The sequence below is a fragment of the Clinocottus analis genome, unplaced genomic scaffold (genome assembly GCF_023055335.1).
Source record: "Clinocottus analis isolate CAN_PGR_092001 unplaced genomic scaffold, fCliAna1.0.p SCAF_14, whole genome shotgun sequence".
Classification (NCBI taxonomy): domain Eukaryota; kingdom Metazoa; phylum Chordata; class Actinopteri; order Perciformes; family Cottidae; genus Clinocottus; species Clinocottus analis.
This window is the reverse complement of record NW_027175865.1, coordinates 5280926-5301652: the sequence shown is the minus strand read 5'-3', so window position 1 is coordinate 5301652 and position 20727 is coordinate 5280926. Positions and strand designations below refer to the sequence as shown.

At 40.7% G+C, this 20727-nt stretch overlaps 1 protein-coding gene across 7 annotated transcripts in view; it reads right to left on the bottom strand.

The window, feature by feature from the left end:
- Positions 1-20727, bottom strand: part of LOC137784443 (sodium bicarbonate cotransporter 3-like) — a 36316-nt gene that overhangs the window by 4962 nt on the left and 10627 nt on the right. For 3 of the 7 annotated variants that reach the window (XM_068575086.1, XM_068575088.1, XM_068575087.1), the window contains exons 2-22: positions 18619-18700; positions 17242-17391; positions 16235-16373; positions 15233-15393; positions 14953-15141; positions 13587-13958; positions 9982-10097; positions 9117-9274; positions 8737-8824; positions 8446-8592; positions 8016-8119; positions 5874-6048; positions 5088-5221; positions 4649-4894; positions 3753-3858; positions 3309-3470; positions 2107-2220; positions 1707-1868; positions 948-1199; positions 689-757; positions 112-285 (exon numbers count right to left, since the gene is read on the bottom strand). In XM_068575086.1, the coding sequence (XP_068431187.1) occupies positions 112-285; positions 689-757; positions 948-1199; positions 1707-1868; positions 2107-2220; positions 3309-3470; positions 3753-3858; positions 4649-4894; positions 5088-5221; positions 5874-6048; positions 8016-8119; positions 8446-8592; positions 8737-8824; positions 9117-9274; positions 9982-10097; positions 13587-13958; positions 14953-15141; positions 15233-15393; positions 16235-16373; positions 17242-17391; positions 18619-18700 (3300 nt within the window). The remainder of the gene's footprint in view (positions 1-111; positions 286-688; positions 758-947; positions 1200-1706; positions 1869-2106; positions 2221-3308; positions 3471-3752; positions 3859-4648; positions 4895-5087; positions 5222-5873; positions 6049-8015; positions 8120-8445; positions 8593-8736; positions 8825-9116; positions 9275-9981; positions 10098-13586; positions 13959-14952; positions 15142-15232; positions 15394-16234; positions 16374-17241; positions 17392-18618; positions 18701-20727) is intronic. The other 4 variants (XM_068575089.1, XM_068575090.1, XM_068575091.1 and 1 more) reach the window with 4 other exon arrangements.

Here is a 20727-nt window from a genome sequence, read left to right as displayed (position 1 = left end):
TTCATCCTATTACAGCTGAACCTCAATCCCCTATGTGTTATGACATATCTTCAAATCTTGATTGATTCTTTGTCTTCAACATATTATGAAATGTGAAGTTGAGGTCATTACCATCATAGGAAATACGACAGCTGCTGCGGAGGCCTTGATGACCCAGAGCAGCACCAAACAGGTGAGTTGCACCAGAGTGAAGACATGGACCTTCCACAGCGGCACGTAGCGCAGGTAGATCAGGTCGGGCTGGTGCTTGGCAGGCATGCCGAAAAGCTTGATTCTGTCAAAGAACTGCGGAGAACATGAGGCTGAGTGAGCGAGATAAGAAATGCTAATGAGAAAGACGAGGGCTGATGAGGAGGAGAGGAGGAATTCAATACCAGAAGAGGGATTTGTCTGAATAACGATCAAAGGTTTGGAACTACAAGGGGAAAACGTATCTTAACTAACTGCTGTTCTGTTCAGAACAAAAGGGCATATTATCTTCAAAGACCAGCAAGTAGAGTTTTACAAGATAATTATATCAGTATATGTATGGATGTCTACCTCTACACATTTTAATGTTCCAGTACTTGGGAGACTGGGGGCATTGGAAGGGATGGACAATAACTAGACTTACGTGTACTATGTTGAAGTTGTATTTGTTCTTTGTGATATATTTAATAAAACAAAAACCAGGATATTTGAGTCTTACTTGAATGCCTTTGAGAGACGAGACACCCATGTAGAGAAATACTCCATACAGGACGGGCATAGGAATAAACTGTAAAGAGCAGAAGTACAACAATATACATTATTCAACTCGCAGTTGTGTTGCACCAGGACAAATTGAGAAGACCGAGTAGTGAAAACTTGTGAAATTAATTAACTGATATTTAGCTAGATGAACTTCTCATTTAGGACTATCTATAGTGTGAGGCCAGAATTATTCCAGTGTATCTCTTGCATCACACCTTGAGCACCGATGTCATGAAAACAGAGCAGCCCATGAGGAGAAAGATCATGAATCCAGTGACACGCTGCTCCCGGATGCCCAGAAACTTGGGCTGCTCTCCTGGTGCAGAGCAGCCAGACTCCACCTTCAGGCTGTTAACGTGGGAGATGGAGAGGACGGTTGCCGCCACGAACCACGGCAGGCCCATAATGGAGCAGACGCCCAGCATTATTGCCACTATTAGCAAATCCAGGTGATAGCCGCAGCCTTTCTGTGGGACACACAAAGAGACAGCAAATAAGTCTGAGAGAGAAATACCACAGGAAAAAACAAAACTGAACGAGACTATAGATAAATATTTCTGTGACACGAGCTCAGCGGGAAGATGGACAGGAGAATATGAAAGCTTCAACCAGAATTAAGGATGACAAAAAGGTGGAAGAGAGAAGTGGGAGAGTTGAATGAGCTGCAGAGGAATAGGGAGGTGGAGAGAGAGCAAATAATGAGTTCAGATAGAAAGAGTGGAAGATGGAGGCAGCACAAATTAAGGTTAAAGATAATACAAATTAATTATGCAGTAAAATTGGGAATTTAATAAATATGTTTAAACATAAATATAAAATATAACGTGTGTCTTAGATGCTACAGTTTCCACGGCTAGATATTAAAAAAAGGGATAGACGTCGCCACAGAAAGAAATATAATAACTTCAGATATCCTGCGTGTAACTCTAAGATGCCATGCTGCTAAAAGTAAATCTCCGCAGGCTGTGTCTGACCTTAAGCTTGTGCTCCTTGCGGTTGATAATGACTGCAGTGATCTGCTGGTCCATAAAGATGAGGATGGTGCAGAGCAAGGCAGGAAGTGCTGCCACCAGCAGCGTCCACCAGGGATTTTCCCCCAACGGGTCCATCAGCCAGCCTCTGTTCTTTGAAGTTGGCTGTGTAGAAAAAATTGTTTATTTATTATATACGGCATAGCATTATTTTTTGAGAACATTCAAAGATGTGAACATTATTTAAGGACTAGTATACTAAGTGAATAGTATTTAAGTACAGCATTTAGACCTTTGCTTATGTAAGAATTACTTTAAAGAAGAAGTAATAATGTGTGATGTCCCTTTGTCACTGGGGTTGATCATCAATTAAACAGACAGACATGCTGGAATAGATGCCTACCTCAAAGCGGTCAGGGACATTCAGTTTAGGAGAAGGGATCCCCATGAGATAGTCCACCAATACCATGACCATGATGGTTATAAATACAGCAAAGTCACTGATAGTGGATCGCACCTACAGAACACAACACACAAGCAAAACGGTTATTTATGTTCTACTGTCACACACAGCCTTTTATTTAAGGTCACTGTAGCGATCCAACAAAGAAATAATTGCATTGATGTCAACAGTAAAAAAGGCGTAACAATTTAGACAATACCAGCACCTGCCCACGCAGAAGACTAAGTGATAACAGACTAGCTGGTACTGTGTAGGAGGATACAATGAAGTCTTTTCTTTCTGTACATGAAATTGCTCCAGCGTACTAATGACTGACACAACGCAAACATTTACATAGCGAGAGAAGCTCTATAAGCCAGATCTATACAGCATGCACAGAGGAGCCACTTTGCTGTTCAAAGTCACGTATGCAATAAAAATATGTGTATTCATATTGCAATATGATTTGCTGTAACAGAAGGAATGCTAATTTTCACATAATTATTCTCATTTTTATAAAAAACAATTTTTAAAGGGGATATATGCCAAACAGACATTTTGTCTGAAGTCTGAGGAATATGGAATTAGACCAGGACGTCAATGCTGCACGACAATATTTAATAAGAGAATGTATTTTGAAACACCATATTGCCATTTCAAAATTGTGCAGCCTTCCTTGGGCTCATGAGTTGCTTGATTTATGACTTTATAACTAGAACCGCAACCCAACGCAAATTCCACACTGCATTCAAATTAGCATGTCATGCAGAGCTGCCAATGCAACCTTCCCACAAGTGGAGAGATACAGGATTACTCCACAAGTGCAAGGCTGTGCCCAACATAAGCGCATGAACACAAACTCTCGAGGGCACAGATAAACTTAGTTTTATACGAGGCGGATCCTTTTTCCATATTTGGGGTAAAGGGAATATGACACGTAACAGGCAACCAAATAAAAACACAGTCTCCTTTAACAAAATCAAACCGCTTACCGGCTTTGAACATTGTTGGAAACATTCAGGCTAACGCAAGAACGCAACTCAAGAAAATATAACGTTTGGGTTTAGGCATTTATTTCGGAAATGTTACCCATTATACCTTTAAGAGTAGTACTAGCAGTACCTAGAGAAGAATGCACATAACCGATGTAGAAAACGCCTCACCCTGGTGGGAAAATATCTCTCCGTCTTGAACTGCTTAAAGAACGAACACAGGCAGAAGGTTGTGAAGAAGAGGATGACGGACCAAAAGAGAACATCTGGGATGTAGGGCCCATGATGACCGCAGGCAGGACCCACAAACTCCCCATGGAGTGTGTTACACATCTAGAGAAAAATGGAGTATTCAATTAGTATTGTCATACAACATGTGAAAAGCTATTTCAATACTGACAGTATTAATGTTAGCAGTTGGTTTTGCAGACCAGTAACAGTTCTTGTACAGTTGTTGCATTATTGTTAATGTGTCCAACTTATCGGTGTGAATTAGTGAGTTGATGCAAGTGTGAGAAAGTATGTACAGCCGATGATGTCTGTTTGCTCAACACATACTAAACATGGGTGGGACTCCTGCATACGACAATGGAGATCATTGTGTGCTGGTCTCACCGAAACATTGAGGCTGCTCCATGAGATAGAGTCTGAGCTGTATCCTGTGTTGTTCCACTTCTGCATGAGCTCATCCGAGGCATTGACTGGTGGAGAGCACTGACACCTGGGGACAAGAAAACAAATGCTGAGCATAGTATGGATGCTTAGCTTAAGTTTGGTTCATTTTAAAGTAAATTAAAAACAAAGGATGCAGCAAATCTTCTGGCATCGGTTGTTTTTAAAATCCTTATTTTGCAGGGGGGTAATTTTTAGCTCTGGGAAAGACATGGACTGGGAACGGTTCAAGCACTATCATTATAGTGTCCAGTAGCTGGAGCAGCACATTTTTAATTGGATACTTCTTATGTGCATAATACCCTACTTTATGCAACCCTTTAAGATGACACACCGAACGCGGCATGAATTTGACGCGCAACCACATTTCATGTAAAGTCAATGCAAAGACGCACTGCCCAGCGAAAAACCTTTTTTTCTTGCAGCGCAATAGATGCGTTTGAGGCAGTGCAAACAGCTCGTTTGACGCTGGGCGAATTTGCGTGAGTTCAAATATCCCAACTCTGGCGAAAAAAAAATAGTGTGAGTGATAGTTGAGTCAGCCAATCAGCGTTGAGAAGCTCCGCCCGTTGCCATTTCTGATTCAAACTGCTGCCCGGTCCCCCGTAAGTAGCGCCGACCGCAGCAGTCATTCAAACGCTGTAGTGGAACTATGGATAACAAGTATAAAGCTGAACTTTTCGCGCCACGTTCGGTGTAAACACAGCATAATGCATTAAATCAAAGTAGTTCATGCATATACTGAACATATTTAATCAGAAAATATCATAGTTTATTCAACTAACTCTTTAAAAAAGACAAAAAAGAAAAATACAAAACGTCAATATGAAAGTACTCACGAATACAGGGTAAGATTGTCCAAGTTATTGTGCATGTTGACAGGGTAGTGTTCCCCTAGGTGAAAGAGCTTCTCGAGAGCCTCGTAGATGAAGATGATGCAGATGAGTGCAGCAAAGGCCTCCTCTGTGAAGCGGGTGATGTAGCAGACCAAAGAGCTAGCATCTGTGGCCACAAGGACCAGACACAGGAAGGCTGTCCACAGACCAATGCTGGTCCGCAGCGACAAGTAGGACAGTTTGTAGTCACTGGGAAAGACAGGCAAAGGTGGAGAAATCGATGGGGAATGGATTCAGGTACACAAGCACATTAGGGCCGATTAGACGATTGGAATCCATAGGACAATGAAATAATTTAAAAACACAAAATGTTGCAAACTCTGTAGACCCTTTTGTCTTATGAGTATTTTGACTATTGTGAAGCAAACTTGCTTGAACGTACGTGCAGAACTTGAAGAGGATCTTCTCAAAAACTAAAACAGGGCCCGTGCTGCCAAGAATAGTGAGTGGCTGGCCTGCGAAGAGGGAGTACGCCACTCCCGTCAGTGAGGCCCCAAACAGAGACTCTATGGCACTCTGTAGAAACACAGGAGAGGGAGGGAGTGAGGATGTGGGACATAAATCCACCCAAAGGAGGATAGAGAGGGAGAGACTAAGGGAGAAGAGAGAGAGAGGTGAAGAAGAGACCCAACAAGACAGACACTTGTGATTTAACATTCAGGGCTGCGTCTGAGAGGCTAGACAAAAACGGTTGTTAGATATGTCTTTGGACAAGTCAGTGGAGCAGAAACATTCAGTGTGTAGCCCTCGCTTGCTGAGTTTACTCAAACGCATCACACACACCAGCACACAGACTGTGCCAACAGTCCCTGTCCTAGTAAGGACATCTGGTTAAAAAGGAGGGACACTATATAGCTTGCCTTATGATAACAGATTAGTGCATGGGAGGCTGAATATTCATCATATCCTAATTTGGACAGTGATTTCAGACCTCACAGTGAAAGACAGCCACCTAGATGAGAATGTGATAGCACAGTGAAGTGGTTGAAAAATTATGGTGGCTTTCCTTGACAGTGCCAGCAGAAATTGTATAGATATGATTACAGAATTGTACTATGTTCTGGATGTTGAAGTATACATTGCACAGAGACAAACGGGGGTTACGGGTTAGATTCCCACTGGGCTCAAGAAAAGTATTGACTTTTGACTGTCAAGCTTTGAGACTCACTATGTTGCCTTTTGTTGCCTCCCCGAGTAGACCTCCAAATGTGATGACAGGGGACATGCAGGCGCAGTAGAGGAACAGGACGGAGGCTAGACACTGCAGACTGAAGGAGTCTCTGATGTCGCTCCAGTAGAACGGTAACTTCCGCTTGACGTCCAGGACCAGACCTCCAAATATCCTGGAAGAGGAACGTTTTGTTTGAATCGTCAAGTAGGAGTGCCCAAGGATATTATAGAATAACATAAATGATTAAATAACACATCAGTACATTAGGTAGGCGGAGTGGCAGGAGAACACAGTTCGATTAATGGCACAAAAAAATCCATGATATGATGCAGTGATCTAACTATCAATTCCATAGAGATTATTTCAGTTATAAAATAGTGCAAAAGATAACTGATTTCATGGTTACAAATTGAAAAATACAAATTCTAAATGTTTCCAGGCATTTAAGTAAAGGATCTTTGCAGGTCTCTTTTCACTAACTACCTGTACATTGTAATTCTGTGTTAATTTTTTACAACCTTTCGTGTTGAAATTATTAAATTGCAGTTTCTTAAATGTAATGTGATTAAAACTTATTGAACAATAATATGTTCTAGGTGCTGAGGCAAATTGAGTAAATTGGTAAGTGTTTGCTTGAACCCCGATTAAAAAAAGGTCTCAACACTGAAAGTTAACACTGAATTAACATTGAGGCTGAGGCTTGAGTTTGCGTCTTTACAATACTCAAAACCTAAACACGGGTAGTGCTGCCCTCTCGTCTGGCTGCCTCGCTCTACAGTGTATTTGAACAATTCCATTTCTGACCTTGTATATCTTCCTCTTTTCTGACGTCTGTCCAATTGCTCTGCTGGGAGGTATTCTTAAAATTGTATTTCCCCCCCACACCTCTACAATACCCTCTATTGCCTACCTCCACAACGCCTGCAGTCTCTTCTATACAGCCACGGTTTCTGATAGATTTTCCTGATATTAGCCCTCTTACACTTCCGTGCATTCCTTTGTCCTCCAGTAGCTCCGTCATAACATGAGCCTTTTATAGTAGCAGTTAAAAGCAGAATGAAACTGTAAATAATACAGTGCCTCGAAACTGATGTGTGTGTGTGTGCGCGCGCGCGCAGAGTGCATGTTTCTGTCTGAGGTTTCATAACCTCACAATAAACACATTCTCTCCCTCTCTCCCCATTTCTACTGTCTCTAGAGACTTAGCATGAGTTACCCATAAATGTCAGCAACTGAGTTCACAGAGTACAGTAGACATGTACCAGCTTAAATTTTTTTTTAAAAAGACAGTGACGTTGAGGTTATCCAATTTAACATTTCCAAATTATATTGTACTTAATTGACATGTAAGGAATCTTAGAAATAATTCCAAAAACTTAAACTGAATGCACATAGATCAAGTACCATTATGTTTTGGGTAAGAAAGAAACATGTACTGTAAAAATGTCTTGCAACACATGTCTTTGTCATGCAGAGTGTTTGCAGAGAGGACATTTTAATTATTGTAACCTCAAATGAGTCCCTGTAAGTTAAAGAGCTACAATGAGGTCCTTAGTCTCTCAAGTCCATTTCCCACTGGATAAAGTTGACGATCAAGCCTTTCTGTACACGTCAAGTTCAACCTCAGGAACATGCTGCAAAAACAGGTTAGTAAACAGTAGAAAGCAGCATGGAGGCCAGTGAATTGGTTAAGCTGGTTACTTCTTTAAAAAAATATATATCATTTTTTACTCATTCAGTCTTTTTGAAACGCTAATTTGGAGTAATGTTTACACGCTACTTGGATGGAGATGGACTGAATTTGTGGCGGAGATGAGAACGAAAACACAGTACAACGGGCGACAATTAGCACGTCCACCTGGGTGTCATGTTTCCCATAACTGCCGATTGGAGCTGGAGCTGATAAATATGCATAACTACTGCAGTCATTCGAGCCCGGAACGAATACAAATTGTATAACCCACTAAAGAAGTTAGTGGTAAGAGGCCTGATGAGCGTTTCCCTGCAGCTGTGTTTAACAAGAACATTTAACTTTTTTACATAAATACGCATGTATGTAACTTTCACAACTCATTGACAGTTTCAACTCATCAACATTCAATGCTGTGCCAATAAGAGGATAAGAGGTGGCAAACTCACCTTCCCGTCCTCTGCAGCTCAGGTCCTGCATGGTCCTCCTCCTTTTCCAGCTCTCCAGCTGGAGGCGCAGCGCCGTTTTGTTGGGTTGGTTGCTTCCTTTTCATCTGCAGGTCAAGATATTTAAAAATGACATAGTTGCACACAACTCAATTCTTTTGCTGCCATGATGCTCTAAATCCATAAGGGGGCAGCACTCTAATTGTGATTACAGTCGTATGACAAAGTGTGATGTACAAAAATACACAGGTAAAACATCTTGGTTACAGTTTGTGAGACCAGACCACAGCTATGAGGTCTTGTCCGTGTGTACTGTGCAGCTGGTTAATGATCTCCGCGTCAGTACCTCTGTTTATTGTACATGGCATTTCCTTTTATATAAGTCTGTAAAACACCACACACACACACAACTCTCTGACAGAAAGTCATTAACCTGAGATGGGACATTCTTGGGGGGCTCAATCCGGATTGTGGGGTCCCATTCTCCAGGCGGCAGGACAGTAACTTGATCAAGAAACTCATCTATGCCCGAGAGGAGATCCGTTCGGTCTTTGGCCTTGTATGCCACATCGTGGAAAATCTACATAGAAAATATTTTGAGGAGTTATTAAACATCTCTGCAATACTTTAAGATTTAAAAAAAAAAAAAATCCAAAACAAAGCTTATCATTTATACAGTTTCAGGACATGTCAAGCTGAAATAAAAAAAAAATCTTTGTCTCACCTCGTCAGTCATTAGTGTGGCCATGGATCTGCCAATCTCATGGTACTGGGGCCCTTTGCCATGAGGACCCAAAAGCAGGAAAAGAAACCTTTGAAAAAGACAAATAATCAAAAGTTGCAAAAGTGTCTCTCTGTTTTCCAAAGGCATCATCTTGTAAATGGAGCGTAATGAGCATTAGAGCTTCACAGAACTACATGTTATTCATGTTCGTAAAGAGATTAAAGAGAGGGAAAACAAGGTTGTGGACACAGATGTACTGTTTTTAGAACTATAGTCTGGTTACAACAGTCACATGTGAATTGGGCTTTTACAAATGACTGTCAGTTTGATTTAAGTTGCTGCCAAAGAATCTCATGTCATTAAATTCAAAATGATTGTACCTTGTGGGAACTGGCACCTCTGTGAGACCAGTGAGGAGGACAGCAGGGGACAGTCGTACAAAAGCAATTATGGGCTTCTCCAGGAAGTCCACTTCTCCCACTAGTACGTTGGAAGCTTCAGCACCCGGGGGAATCTTTTTCATGAAATTCATGTCCACCTGAAATCAATGTAACAAATTAAATTATTGAGTTGGATAAGCAAACAAATAAGAATAATAAAAAGAGAAAGCACGAGTGACTCACTTAGAAGGACACACATGCAGTTTGGTTGGGCACTTTGACAACTAATTAAAGATGAGGAAAGTTAGTAGCTACATGTAGGACTACCTAGTACTGAGCGAAGACAGCTGCAGTCTCATTTTCTTGAATAGATCTCTCTTGTGCAATGCTGCATATTGATCTGCGCATGGCAACAACTTATTTTTCCCTTTGTAAAAAAGACTGTGCCTTCATCGCTCTTTTGAATCCTCTTACTCACACTGCACATTATTTTTTGGCAGTCATAATGGATGGTTTTATAATGATAACTATTTATGGCGGCCTGCCATTTTATTTAATGGATGAAGTAGAAAATGGTAGTATGAATGGAGGCCATGCGAGGGAGGATTTTTCAAAACTAAACAGTTATGTAACGATGAAAGTCTTTTACTTTGTTGCTTCATTCTTAGTCCATTACAGGTGAAGCCTCTTACTGAGCCTGCAAGAGGAGCGCTGATGGGTATGTGATGGTGGCTCTCATATAGGCTATTTAAACACAGACCTTTTAAATGTCTATGGACGTCCAGAAACTGAAGAAAGACACTGATGAACTCATGGGCTTTTCCACCATGGACTGTTTCTGTGCTCAGTACTGTGATTAGGTTACCTTGCTGAAGTCGACACTGCTGCTTTCTCTACTGACCCCTACTTTGGAAGGTCTCCTCTCCACTGCTTTGTTGCCATCCAGGTTGTTTGGGAGAGAGTTCGGAGAAACCAGAGGTCCTAATGGGGGAGAGGAAGGGAAGGAGAGACAGTGTGTTGATGGACATTGCATCAGTACTTAGACGATAGAGAATTGCAGTGTGCATCACCATCAAAATGCCATTTCTGATTTAATTGCATAAAGCTATTTATTAAATGCCATGTGTCTTTAATGTTTCTTTCTACTCAGAATTAAAATTGCCATGGCATTTTCATCTGTGACAATGTGATAGCAATTTCACAGGTGGTGAACTCTTATTTGGTCAGAAGAGTTTTTAAAAATGAATGACATAAAATCTTGAAGGCACAATTTTACAAGTTAAAATGATCAGTCCCGTTTTTGTGTAATGTTTACATTGTTTTGGTCATAAGAGCAGGACAATTAATCACTGTGTCAATGACATGCAGCCACTTAGCCTCATTAGTTAGAATGTCACCAGTAAATTTCTTTACTTCTCAGGTTGGTATCGGCTAATATTCCATCATATTATCCACTTTCCTTTACAATTAAATGTGATTACATGTGTCTTTGATGTGCCAGACAGTTCACCTTCCTCTGACTTCAGCACCTTCAAGTGGTGATGCTTTGATATTTCTGTGCATAATTGATTGCACACTAACATTGCTGATGCAATTTGAGCCATACCAGATACAGGAAACGCTAGCACTTGAGGTGACATGACAGCAGGACATGAAATGAGGTAGGCGTGTATTTGAATCAAAAGGATAGCATTTGCATGCTATGCTCTGAAATTCTGAAGTAACACTTTTTTAACCAGGGTTTCCTTTTTCCCCCACATACATGCATACATTTCTCATTTCACCTTCAAAAAGTAATCAAGCCAGAAGTAGATTTATAGAAGGCTTGAACAATATGCTGCATTTTTCCTTTACAATAATCCTAAACCAAATTAAAATGAGCCATATATAAACAGCATGTGGTTTGGTCAGTGATCCACAACCTTGAACTGTACCCTGGAGTAAGGCCGGTGGATGCTGGGTAACTGCAACTGCTGAACAGGAGCATGATTGCTCACATACCTGACAAAGCCTCTTGGAATAAGGGAGGGATTAGCTTAGGTTGCAATCGCCATCATGCTTCGTACAGGAAGCTTAGCCCTGTAATGCTCCCCCAAACTGGTCTTTTAAAACGTGGCGTCATTGCAATCCCCTTTCATATGCAAAACAGTAACAAAAATAACAAATTATACAGCATTTCTGACTTGTAACGGAGCTGGTAGCACTCGGAATTTTCAGATTAAAAAGGGTAATAAAAAAAATGACATACTGTAGTAGATTTACAGATTTATGCATGCATTTAACGTACAGGGATTATGCAACTACTCTAGGTTCCAATTAGTCTAGATTAAAGACGTTCAAATATTACATTTGTTACCCTTTAATAAAAAAATTAATGTTTTCGAAAAATGTCTAAGGGAAATGTTAAGGGTTTTCGAAAACCTCTCAAACAGGGTCAAGAATATCATGGAGCAAGTGTACAGGTATTCCACCTATGACTTCATGCTCAATGGATCCATGGCCTGTATCTGTATAAATAGCCAGCGGTCAAGTCAATACCATGACATCACATATCTGAAAAGCACACCGTTGAACAAGAATTATTTCCTCACTCATCTAAAAAAACTTATCAATGGGATATCAAGGGCGCTTGACTGTCTAACACTACATGTATATCTATCAGTTCAATACAGTCAGACAGTTGCCATTTTAAGTCAACGTACAATAGAGCTAATTTAACAACTTTGTGTTACTAAACTGTGATAATGAAGACTTGAAACCACTCTCTGAATAATAACCCACACACTGATGTCAAGACGCATACTTCTTGTGAAATACTATGTATTTTCCGAGAAGAGGGTACAATTACAGACGCTCCTTAGCTATAATAAGACCACCCCAACCTTTTAGATACAGCGCCAACCAAATGACCCATACTTTGAAATGGAGCCAGTCCCAGAGTGAGACAAACACAGACGCACACAGTGAAAGGCAAACGTAGTCTATTAATAACGGACCAGTCTTGGTTTGGGAAGAACAAGTCACTGCAGGTGCCAATATTTTAGAACATACAGCACTAATAAACCATCCTGGTCTCTGGCTTATATTTAGTCATGCTGCTGGCACCCTTTACCCTCCCTACTCGTATTTCGAGGAAAATAATGTTTACACTTAGGAATTGGTGAGAAGAAAGGGCATGTGTGCCAACTGATGCAATGGGAAAAGCACAAGTTGCATGACATCTATATTGGTGTGTCCTCAACATGGAACAGTCACTTGGGGATAAAACACATATAAGGATGTCCGGAGTCCATATATAAGATCTGTGTTATAGACTAAGGTTGTTTTTTTTAGACATTGATTGCCATTACTAATAAAAATCTCAATATATTTGAAATCCTTCATTATTATAAATTGTGCTCTGAAAATGTGGCTAATCAAAAAGGCCCCGATGAACTGGGCTTAAACAAAAATGACTTAAAATAAGTGACCTTAGAACAAAATATAACAAAAAAAAAAAAAAGAGGCCACAGTGTACGGCAAAAACAATATTGAAACTTGGTCGATCATTTAGAAAATAGAGACAATTATGGGATTTAAAAACTTTCCTGAATTGGCATTTTTCTTCCGAGATGCATGTGCTCACCAAAGCAAGTTTGAATTGGACAACTGTATAATGTACCTATCTTATACGTATGATAATAGCAGATAATCAAGATTAAAAGATATACAAAAAAAAAAGGTAAATTCAACAAAAATATAAATGATCGAGACATCCCTTCAAACAGGGCTTACATGAAATGCCTTGACTGAGAAGAAAGATGGGTGAAGAAAGCGCAATATGGAAATAAACCACGGGACTCATGATGCAGTACGGGAGAAAGACAATTTGGAAGGCAGCCATGCAACAATGTCCGGGGTGTGAATGGGGACATGGACAAGCAAGAAATGTGTTAAGAGACAGAGAGAAGCTTGAGTGGCAAAAAGTAGTATAGAAGTTGGAGTGCACAGAGAACGAGAGATATCAGAAGAAAAGAATAGGTCATTGGAATAGATGTAAACAGAGAAGGGAGAGAAGCAAGAATTATGAGGCAGAGAGAAGTGTCAAAAACTGTGGATAAATACTGGGAAAAGCGTCTGAGCGAGTGAACCTTGCTGTGGATTATTGATGAGATGGCCGCAGGGTTGAAAGTTAAGGTACAGTTCAATCCCAAATCAAAAATACATATTTTTTTCCTCTTACCTGTTGTGCCATTTATTAATCTAGGTTATTTTTGGTGCAAACTGTCTAGTTTTAGAGATATCAGCCATAGAGATGTCCAATATCTGGGGAACTTACACCAACACATTCTATATGATGAATAGCACAACAGGTAACATTTTTAATTTTAGAGTGAACTGTCCCCTAAACAGGGAGCATAGCTTTCATGCTAGTGCTAGTGTTCTCTGTTCAAGCAGTGACTCACACTGGCAGGCTACACAGATATTTGCCTTCTAAGGGCAGCATCTCGAAGCCCTGGGATGCCGAGGATGGTCGCCGGTTCAGCTCTGGCGAGGATGCCTCTTCTGCAGAGTTTTGAGGGTCGTCATCCTCGGGAGGAGAAACCACCACTTCAGGGATGCCTTGAGGGCCAAGGCCTGTGCCGTGGGTTTGGGAGGAGGAGAGGAAGTCAAATGGGGTATTTTGAGAGGTGGTGAGGAGCGGAGGGCCTGGGGCGTGCCCAATGTTGGAGGAGGAAGAAGAGGGCAGGAGATGGTTGAGCAGGATGGAGACCCTGGACTCTCGTCTCTGAGAGAGGTTGGTGACAGAAGAAGCTGCCCCTGCCTTGTGGAGAGAGAGACGGGAAGAGGACAGGCCCTCTCCTAATAGAGGAGACAATGGCAGAAAGGGAATAGGAGAAGGGAGAGAAAGGAGGAGTAGGAAAAGGAATAAGGGATGGAGCAGAGAGGAAAAACATATGAAGTAGGAGTACATCACAAAAGGTGGTATCTGGAGGAGACGCAGCCAGAAGGGGTGGGCAGCAAGAGCAGGGCAGAGGTGTAGTTAGAGAGAATCGTGCTTGAACGAAAAGCATGGCTGTGAGCAGAAGACACTAAGAATGAGTCAGTGAGATATGTAGGAGGGTCCACGAGGGCCAAACGGCTTGTCTCATTCAACTTCAAACCAACAAATCATACAACATGTCGGAGGTAAGGCAAAGCTCCGACTTTAGAGAGATTTGCATGCAGGAGAGGATGAGTTAGCACGGTGTCAGTGCACAGTAAGCAAACGTGTGCTCTACCACAACAGACCAGTCATAAATCCTACACCGTACATACTTATTTCACACAAGACGCACATCATCACCAGCATATCATTTTGACATTTGCGTTTTTAATTAAATTAAAACCGCACGCCCAACAAGGACAACCGGCCGGAAAGTGTAGAATGTGATATTTCTTTCATTATTAGAAACCACAAGTTCTTAAAATGCACACCACACATTAACATCACTGCGGCCATGCCCAGTAAAAAAAACAACAAAAAACACACACACACACACACACACACACACACAATGCTGACTCCAGTTACAGTTGAAGCAATATTTCCTGAGTGTCAACCTTTGGAGTGAAAACAATCATTAATTCAATACCTCAAGCCAGGCCAGCAATACAGGTTAGCACAGTCAGTAGCACCCAAATTTCTCTTTCATTATTTGGACCGACTCTCTAGATTTTACTCACTTTAACCATCCACCTTCTACGATGGCATTGAGGGATTTGAACAGTGGATTTTTTAGGAACAATTCCCCCAGAGGTTGAAAAAAAAACAAAATGGAGGAAAAAGAAATGCGAGTGCATTGTTGGATCTCACCGTTTCTTTCAAGCAAGAGCGGGTCAGAATGTTTCTTGCCTATATCAGCAAAGGAGCGCACCAGAGGGATGCGATTGCTGAGTTTTCTCTCGTTCTGGTGGTGGTGTTTCTTCAGCATGGCTTCCCGAACGTTGTAGCGCAAATCCTCCTTCAGCTGGCCTGACGCCACCATGCTGTCAATCAGCATGTCTGAGTCGTACAGAGACAGGGAAGTACAAGTCACCCACTGCTACATAAGAAATACTGTAACATGATATGAATATTTCAATGAGAAATTTACCCGCAATTTCCTCGATACTGTTGACCCTCATATCCAGCATAACTGTGCCGTTGAGTATGCAGCTACGCAGTTCAAATAGGCTGTGTAGTGACAACGTAGCCACATAGGGCTTACTCCACCTCTCTCCGCCGTCTTCCACGTCCTCTTCAAACTTCAACCACCTGCAGATTAAAACCAAGAGCACAACACACAGATACTTAATTGTTAGTGAATCCACTAATTCTACTGTAACAAAAAATAATATAGATTACATCATGAATTAGGTTACGTTTTTATTTTTATGATCTATTGTGCAGTTCTTTTGTCCCCATAGTTTTGTTTGTAGATTTTATATATATTTGTTTGTTTGTTTTCTACTGTCCTTTTTGGCTATTGGTTTGGTTTGGTTGTGTTCAAAGCTTTTATGGTATGGTCTTTTTTGTTTGCCGCCATTTGGGTCATGTCTATGCTTTGCGAATCTGTGAAAGCACTTTGAAAACTCTGTTTTTAAAAGTGCTATATAAATAAAGTAATTTTTATAGTCACACTTATAATTTCAAACTTGAGTAAAATGACCCTTGGTTGAGCGTGAGCTTAGTCTGGGTCTCCTCAGATCCCTTATGAAGACCGCCTTATTTATGGTATTGAAAATGTGCACATGTACTGTAACTGAAGCCGATAGTGACTGATAGCCATGATCATGATACCTAATCAGAGTTTCCAGCCAATGATATTAAATAATTATGCTATAGATATTGTACAGATACATTAAAAAACAAATTCTGAAAACTAATACTTCTATAAATTTTTTTTAAAAAGCCAACAGATTCATAGACTTTTTTCATTGCCACTCTGTTGCTAGGGCAACAAGTTCACTTGTGGTCAGATACTGCATGAACAAGCATTGCAACAGGAAATACAAAGGAGTCCCAGTTATCAAGTTTGAAAAGGTCCATCATTCTGTATTGCGTTCACTTCATGCGGTTAGCGTCATGCCGTTTGTCCCTTGTGTTGCTTTCTGACCTGGCAGTCTCCTTCCATTCAGTGGCATTGCCATGTCTGAAGGAGAGCTCGTCCAGCTCAGTGAAGAGGTCATGGGGGACGTGCTCCAGGTCATCATCCTCTGTACCCAAGATGAACTGGACCCGCTGGGATGGCGTGTCTGAACAAAGAGTAACAGGAAAAAAAAGGGCAAATGTTCATATTTACAATACAAGAAAAACTCTTCAGGTTAGTTGTTATTAAAATAACCTGTGGAGGTTGAATGTAAACTCCACCAAGCATCTTAAAGTAGATTCAATTTCATCATAATAGTAGTAGGATGAAACAGAATTTGTTGTGCTTAGTGTAATAAAAAATATGTGCTTGTGGTTGGCCAGTACAACTGCCCTAATGCCTTCTAAAGATAATAATATTTAGGGTAGGGTGCAGAAAGGCCACTACACCACTGTAACTGCTTTCATTATAATACTTAAGAAGGAATACATTTGCAGCCTTGATGCTGAGAAAGCGTGCAAGAGTCCATCTCAAACCATGACAGAGTTCACAGCATTGTTTGGGTGCTTATAAGTTTTGCAGTTGAGGTGATGTAGCAATTTCTGACACAAACGCACGCACAGATTACTTAAAATGTCACTGCCTTCTATGAGTGTCAGAGAAGGCTAAAGCAGGATGGTGCAATCTGTACCTGGCAATCTGTACACTGTTGAAAACCTTTCAGCTTTTAGTGCGTCTTAAATTAAGGTCTAATAGCCTCCATATTGCATTAAAAGTTCATGTCAATGCCCATTCGGTGCCGGCCAGTTACTGCTTTGTAACTATTTAGAAAGAACATTTGTATAGGTAGCAGATAGTGTGCTGTGAAATAAATTGAAAACGTATGCCAAATGGAAGCTAGGTCTATCCATTGTGTATCGTCAGGGTTTCTGTGTATTGTCTGAAGCTAGTCCCGTATGAATAAACACAGTTGAAGGCTTGAAGGTTGAAGGTGGCAAATAAAGATCAAGACATTTAGGGGGAGTGTTTCCAACCATATGTAGGAGATTCCCTGCCATCTTCCTTCCCCTCCTCAAAGTCTCTCTCTTTCTTCTTTCGGTGATGTTTATGTCCTCGGTGGCGATGCCTTCGTTTGCTCTCCCTTCCAAGAGGAACATGGACGCCAACATACACTGCTCTGTGGCCTGCGGCGAAAAAAAGTGCAAAACCAATAAGACTACTTGTTCCTGTACACCTACTTTCACACAATTTGGAAAAGGAAAACAAGCAGGAAAGCATTTAGTAAACAAAAGAAAAGTTTAAATAGCATAAAGTATGTTTGCTCCTTTAGTTACATCCTCAGTATTATGCAATCAATAAATAGGTGGTAAAGAGAAGAAAAAAAACACATGCTATGTATTTAATAGAGTAGACACATGGTTTGTGTTTACCTCAGATAAAGACGTTAACATTTGATACATCTACAACAGTTTCCACCTACAACACTATTCTACTGTAAAAGCTGAAGCCTCCTGTCTTTTTCTTGTCCATCACACACAGATGGTTGCAAATAAAGTGACTAAGCAAGCATTATGCCAGAGTCTTCCCAGAGTACAGCAATAGTATAAATGGAATTCCAAATGCATTCGACAAAATTCACTTTAAAAATCCAAGGCTACATTGTAAAATGGACAATTCAAGCCTACAAGAACAGTGTCACTGCCCAAGGTCTGTTGGAACAAAAGTAAAGCTGAAGCTCAAATTTAGACCGAAGACGAACTTATTTCCATTTATTTTTTAGTTCTTGTGCTACTCTACTAGAAGGACACCAGAGTAAGACATTGACATTTGCCCCCTTATGTTTACTTTCCCCCATTATTATTACTGCCACACAGAAACTGTGTTCTGAAATGCATACGCCCTATTTTTGACCTACATTATCTGCCAATACTCATTTTTCACAGATGAGTCATCACACTTCGATTTGAAATCCAGAAGGAATGAAACCAAGATGCAGCACTCAAGGCATAAGTGACATACAGTACACATGAGCCGAATAGATGGAGGAGAAACAGAGACGGAGAGGAAGCGAGAGAGAGAAAGAGAGACTACGCCGGAGATGAAAGAAGAGGATGGAGTGAAAATAAACAGCTTAGTTGGACAAAGAGCAGAGGGCTCCAGGGATGTCACAAAGGGTGGGGGTGGGAAGGTGGAGGGGTGGGGACAGGATAAATAGAGATGTTATTAAATAGAGTATGGAGGATATAAAGTGTGGTGGAGCCACATACAGAAAGAGCAGTGGGCTGAGAGAGTGCTGCTACCTTCTCAATAACACTTTTGATCTCAATTAGTAAATGACATTTATTGATTCATCAACACAGCTTATACATTGGTGACAGGAAGAATACGTCAGTCGTTGGCTTGAAACTTACTTTCCAAATCTTCCCTTTCATAGTTTGTTTGAGTGGTGAAGCTGCTCTTCCCATGGTCAACTATTGCCTCCTCATCTAGTCCCTGAGAATGACAGGGGAGAGAAAGAGAGAAGATTTTATTTTTATTTTTTTTTTTAAACAGACATTCAACAAGACCTCTCATTGCTGCAATAAAACACAATGTTAGGAACAAAGACAAACTGCAAATATTATATACTTCAACTTTCAACTCAAAGTTAATGAACAAGGCAGATATATGATCTGTTGGTGTGGCTGTAAGATGTAGCAGAGGATTGTGGGAAACTAACAGGGCCAAGAAAAGATCCTCAACTATCAAGGGGACCTTTTTCTGATATCATTTTCAAGCACATCTCCAGGACATTTTCAGATCTAGACGGTATGACAGTCAGGGATCACACCGTACCCTAACATGCTCCTCTCTGTTGAAGTCTTATTTAAGAAAGAAGTGCAGTCCATTGCTTTAACTTCCGTATGATATCATCCCTTATGTGCTTAAAAAATATAATAAGTATTTAACAGCAAGCGGTGACTAACATTACATTTGAAGGATAATGTAACTTACATTATTCAGAGTTTTGGCCATTTGAGTTGCAATCTTATCTAACCTACATGGGACCACTTTAGGGTGTGCATTTTCCCAATACAACCAAAGTACTCTAGTCCATAAACACATTTCGGCGTTAATATGATCCTGAACATAGATCTGCCCTTTCAGATGGCAATAATATCTGTTTTGAAAGGGCTCTAACAGATAGCCTTGTAGTTCCTTTAAAAATAGGAGAATGTTGAACAATTTTCCAGGACAACACAAGTGTTTGGAGGACATTTGACCTTTTCTCTAATTTTCCATGCGTTTTCTATGACTGGAAAATTAGTCAACTGTTTTCCCAGGTAATTCAGGACGCGTGGGAACGCGTGGGAAGTTTTCCATGAAACAGAGTGGCTTGGCGAGAATCGACTTGGCTGTGATAAGACTAGTAGGAACAACACAGCATGGAGATCCTTACATTTTCCCAAATACACCAAGAGATGTGTTGCGCCAACAAATCTCTGTAGCTCTTCAAATGTGAAGGATTTGTTAAGGTCCAATTAAATGTGAAGGATTTCATCATAATAATTCCTATAATTGTGACCATTACGACTAATAGTAAGGGTCCTATCACAGGTTTTTTTTCCTCCAGTTTTTTTTGACAGCTTATGTTTTAATAACAGGTCAGTACAAATTGTAGAATACAGTCTAAAAATACATTTCTGTACATTTCAACGGAGACCAAAGTGCTTATATCTACCATTTGCTCTTAACTGATGTTTTAATACAACATGATCAGACACCGCACCAACAGCAATTTCGCTGGTCTCTTGCAGTGTACAAACTCTTTGATGCAACACAATCCCCAATTGGATGAGCCTTTCAGTTCCTTCAACCAATCACAGAGAGACACAGCAAAGCAGGAGTGTGGAAACATAAAAGACGATGACAGCTATATGCTAAAAAGACACTTGATACGTGGATGATATCAGGGACTCATTTGCATCTTAGCCACAACAACACTCACCACACTGAAGTTTCATTCTTGTAGAAAGCATTTACTCAGTGTCCATGTCCTGCTTTCCCCGTTTCATGAGTAGCTTCCTACTGTGGATATGTTGTCAATGACATTCAGATATACATTACCATAATCATTCTCCTGTTAGAACCCCACGTACGATGAATGATGCCATCTGTGATTGTGTCTGTGTGTGCACTTGTGTGCCTGCGTTTTGCAGTTACTCGTGGATTTGCATGATAATGAGTCGTGTTGCTCTCTGACAGTGCCTTCATGAGGGCGGTAATAATTCAGCTGCAGGGAGCAGAGCTGAGGGAAATTAATCTGTCTCTAGTTACTCAAGTTATTTCCCTCCAACTACCGCACATCAAAGGCGCGAAAAACTAAAACTGGACTGGTTCCTCGTGGTCATTTGTGTCAGTCACATTAGCTGACGCATTTAGAGATTAGATTGAGTATTGCGTAATTAGTTTTAATATTAAAAAGCCTTTCAATTGACTAAAAATGTAAGATCAAACAAGATTACAAGTATTGCCATTTG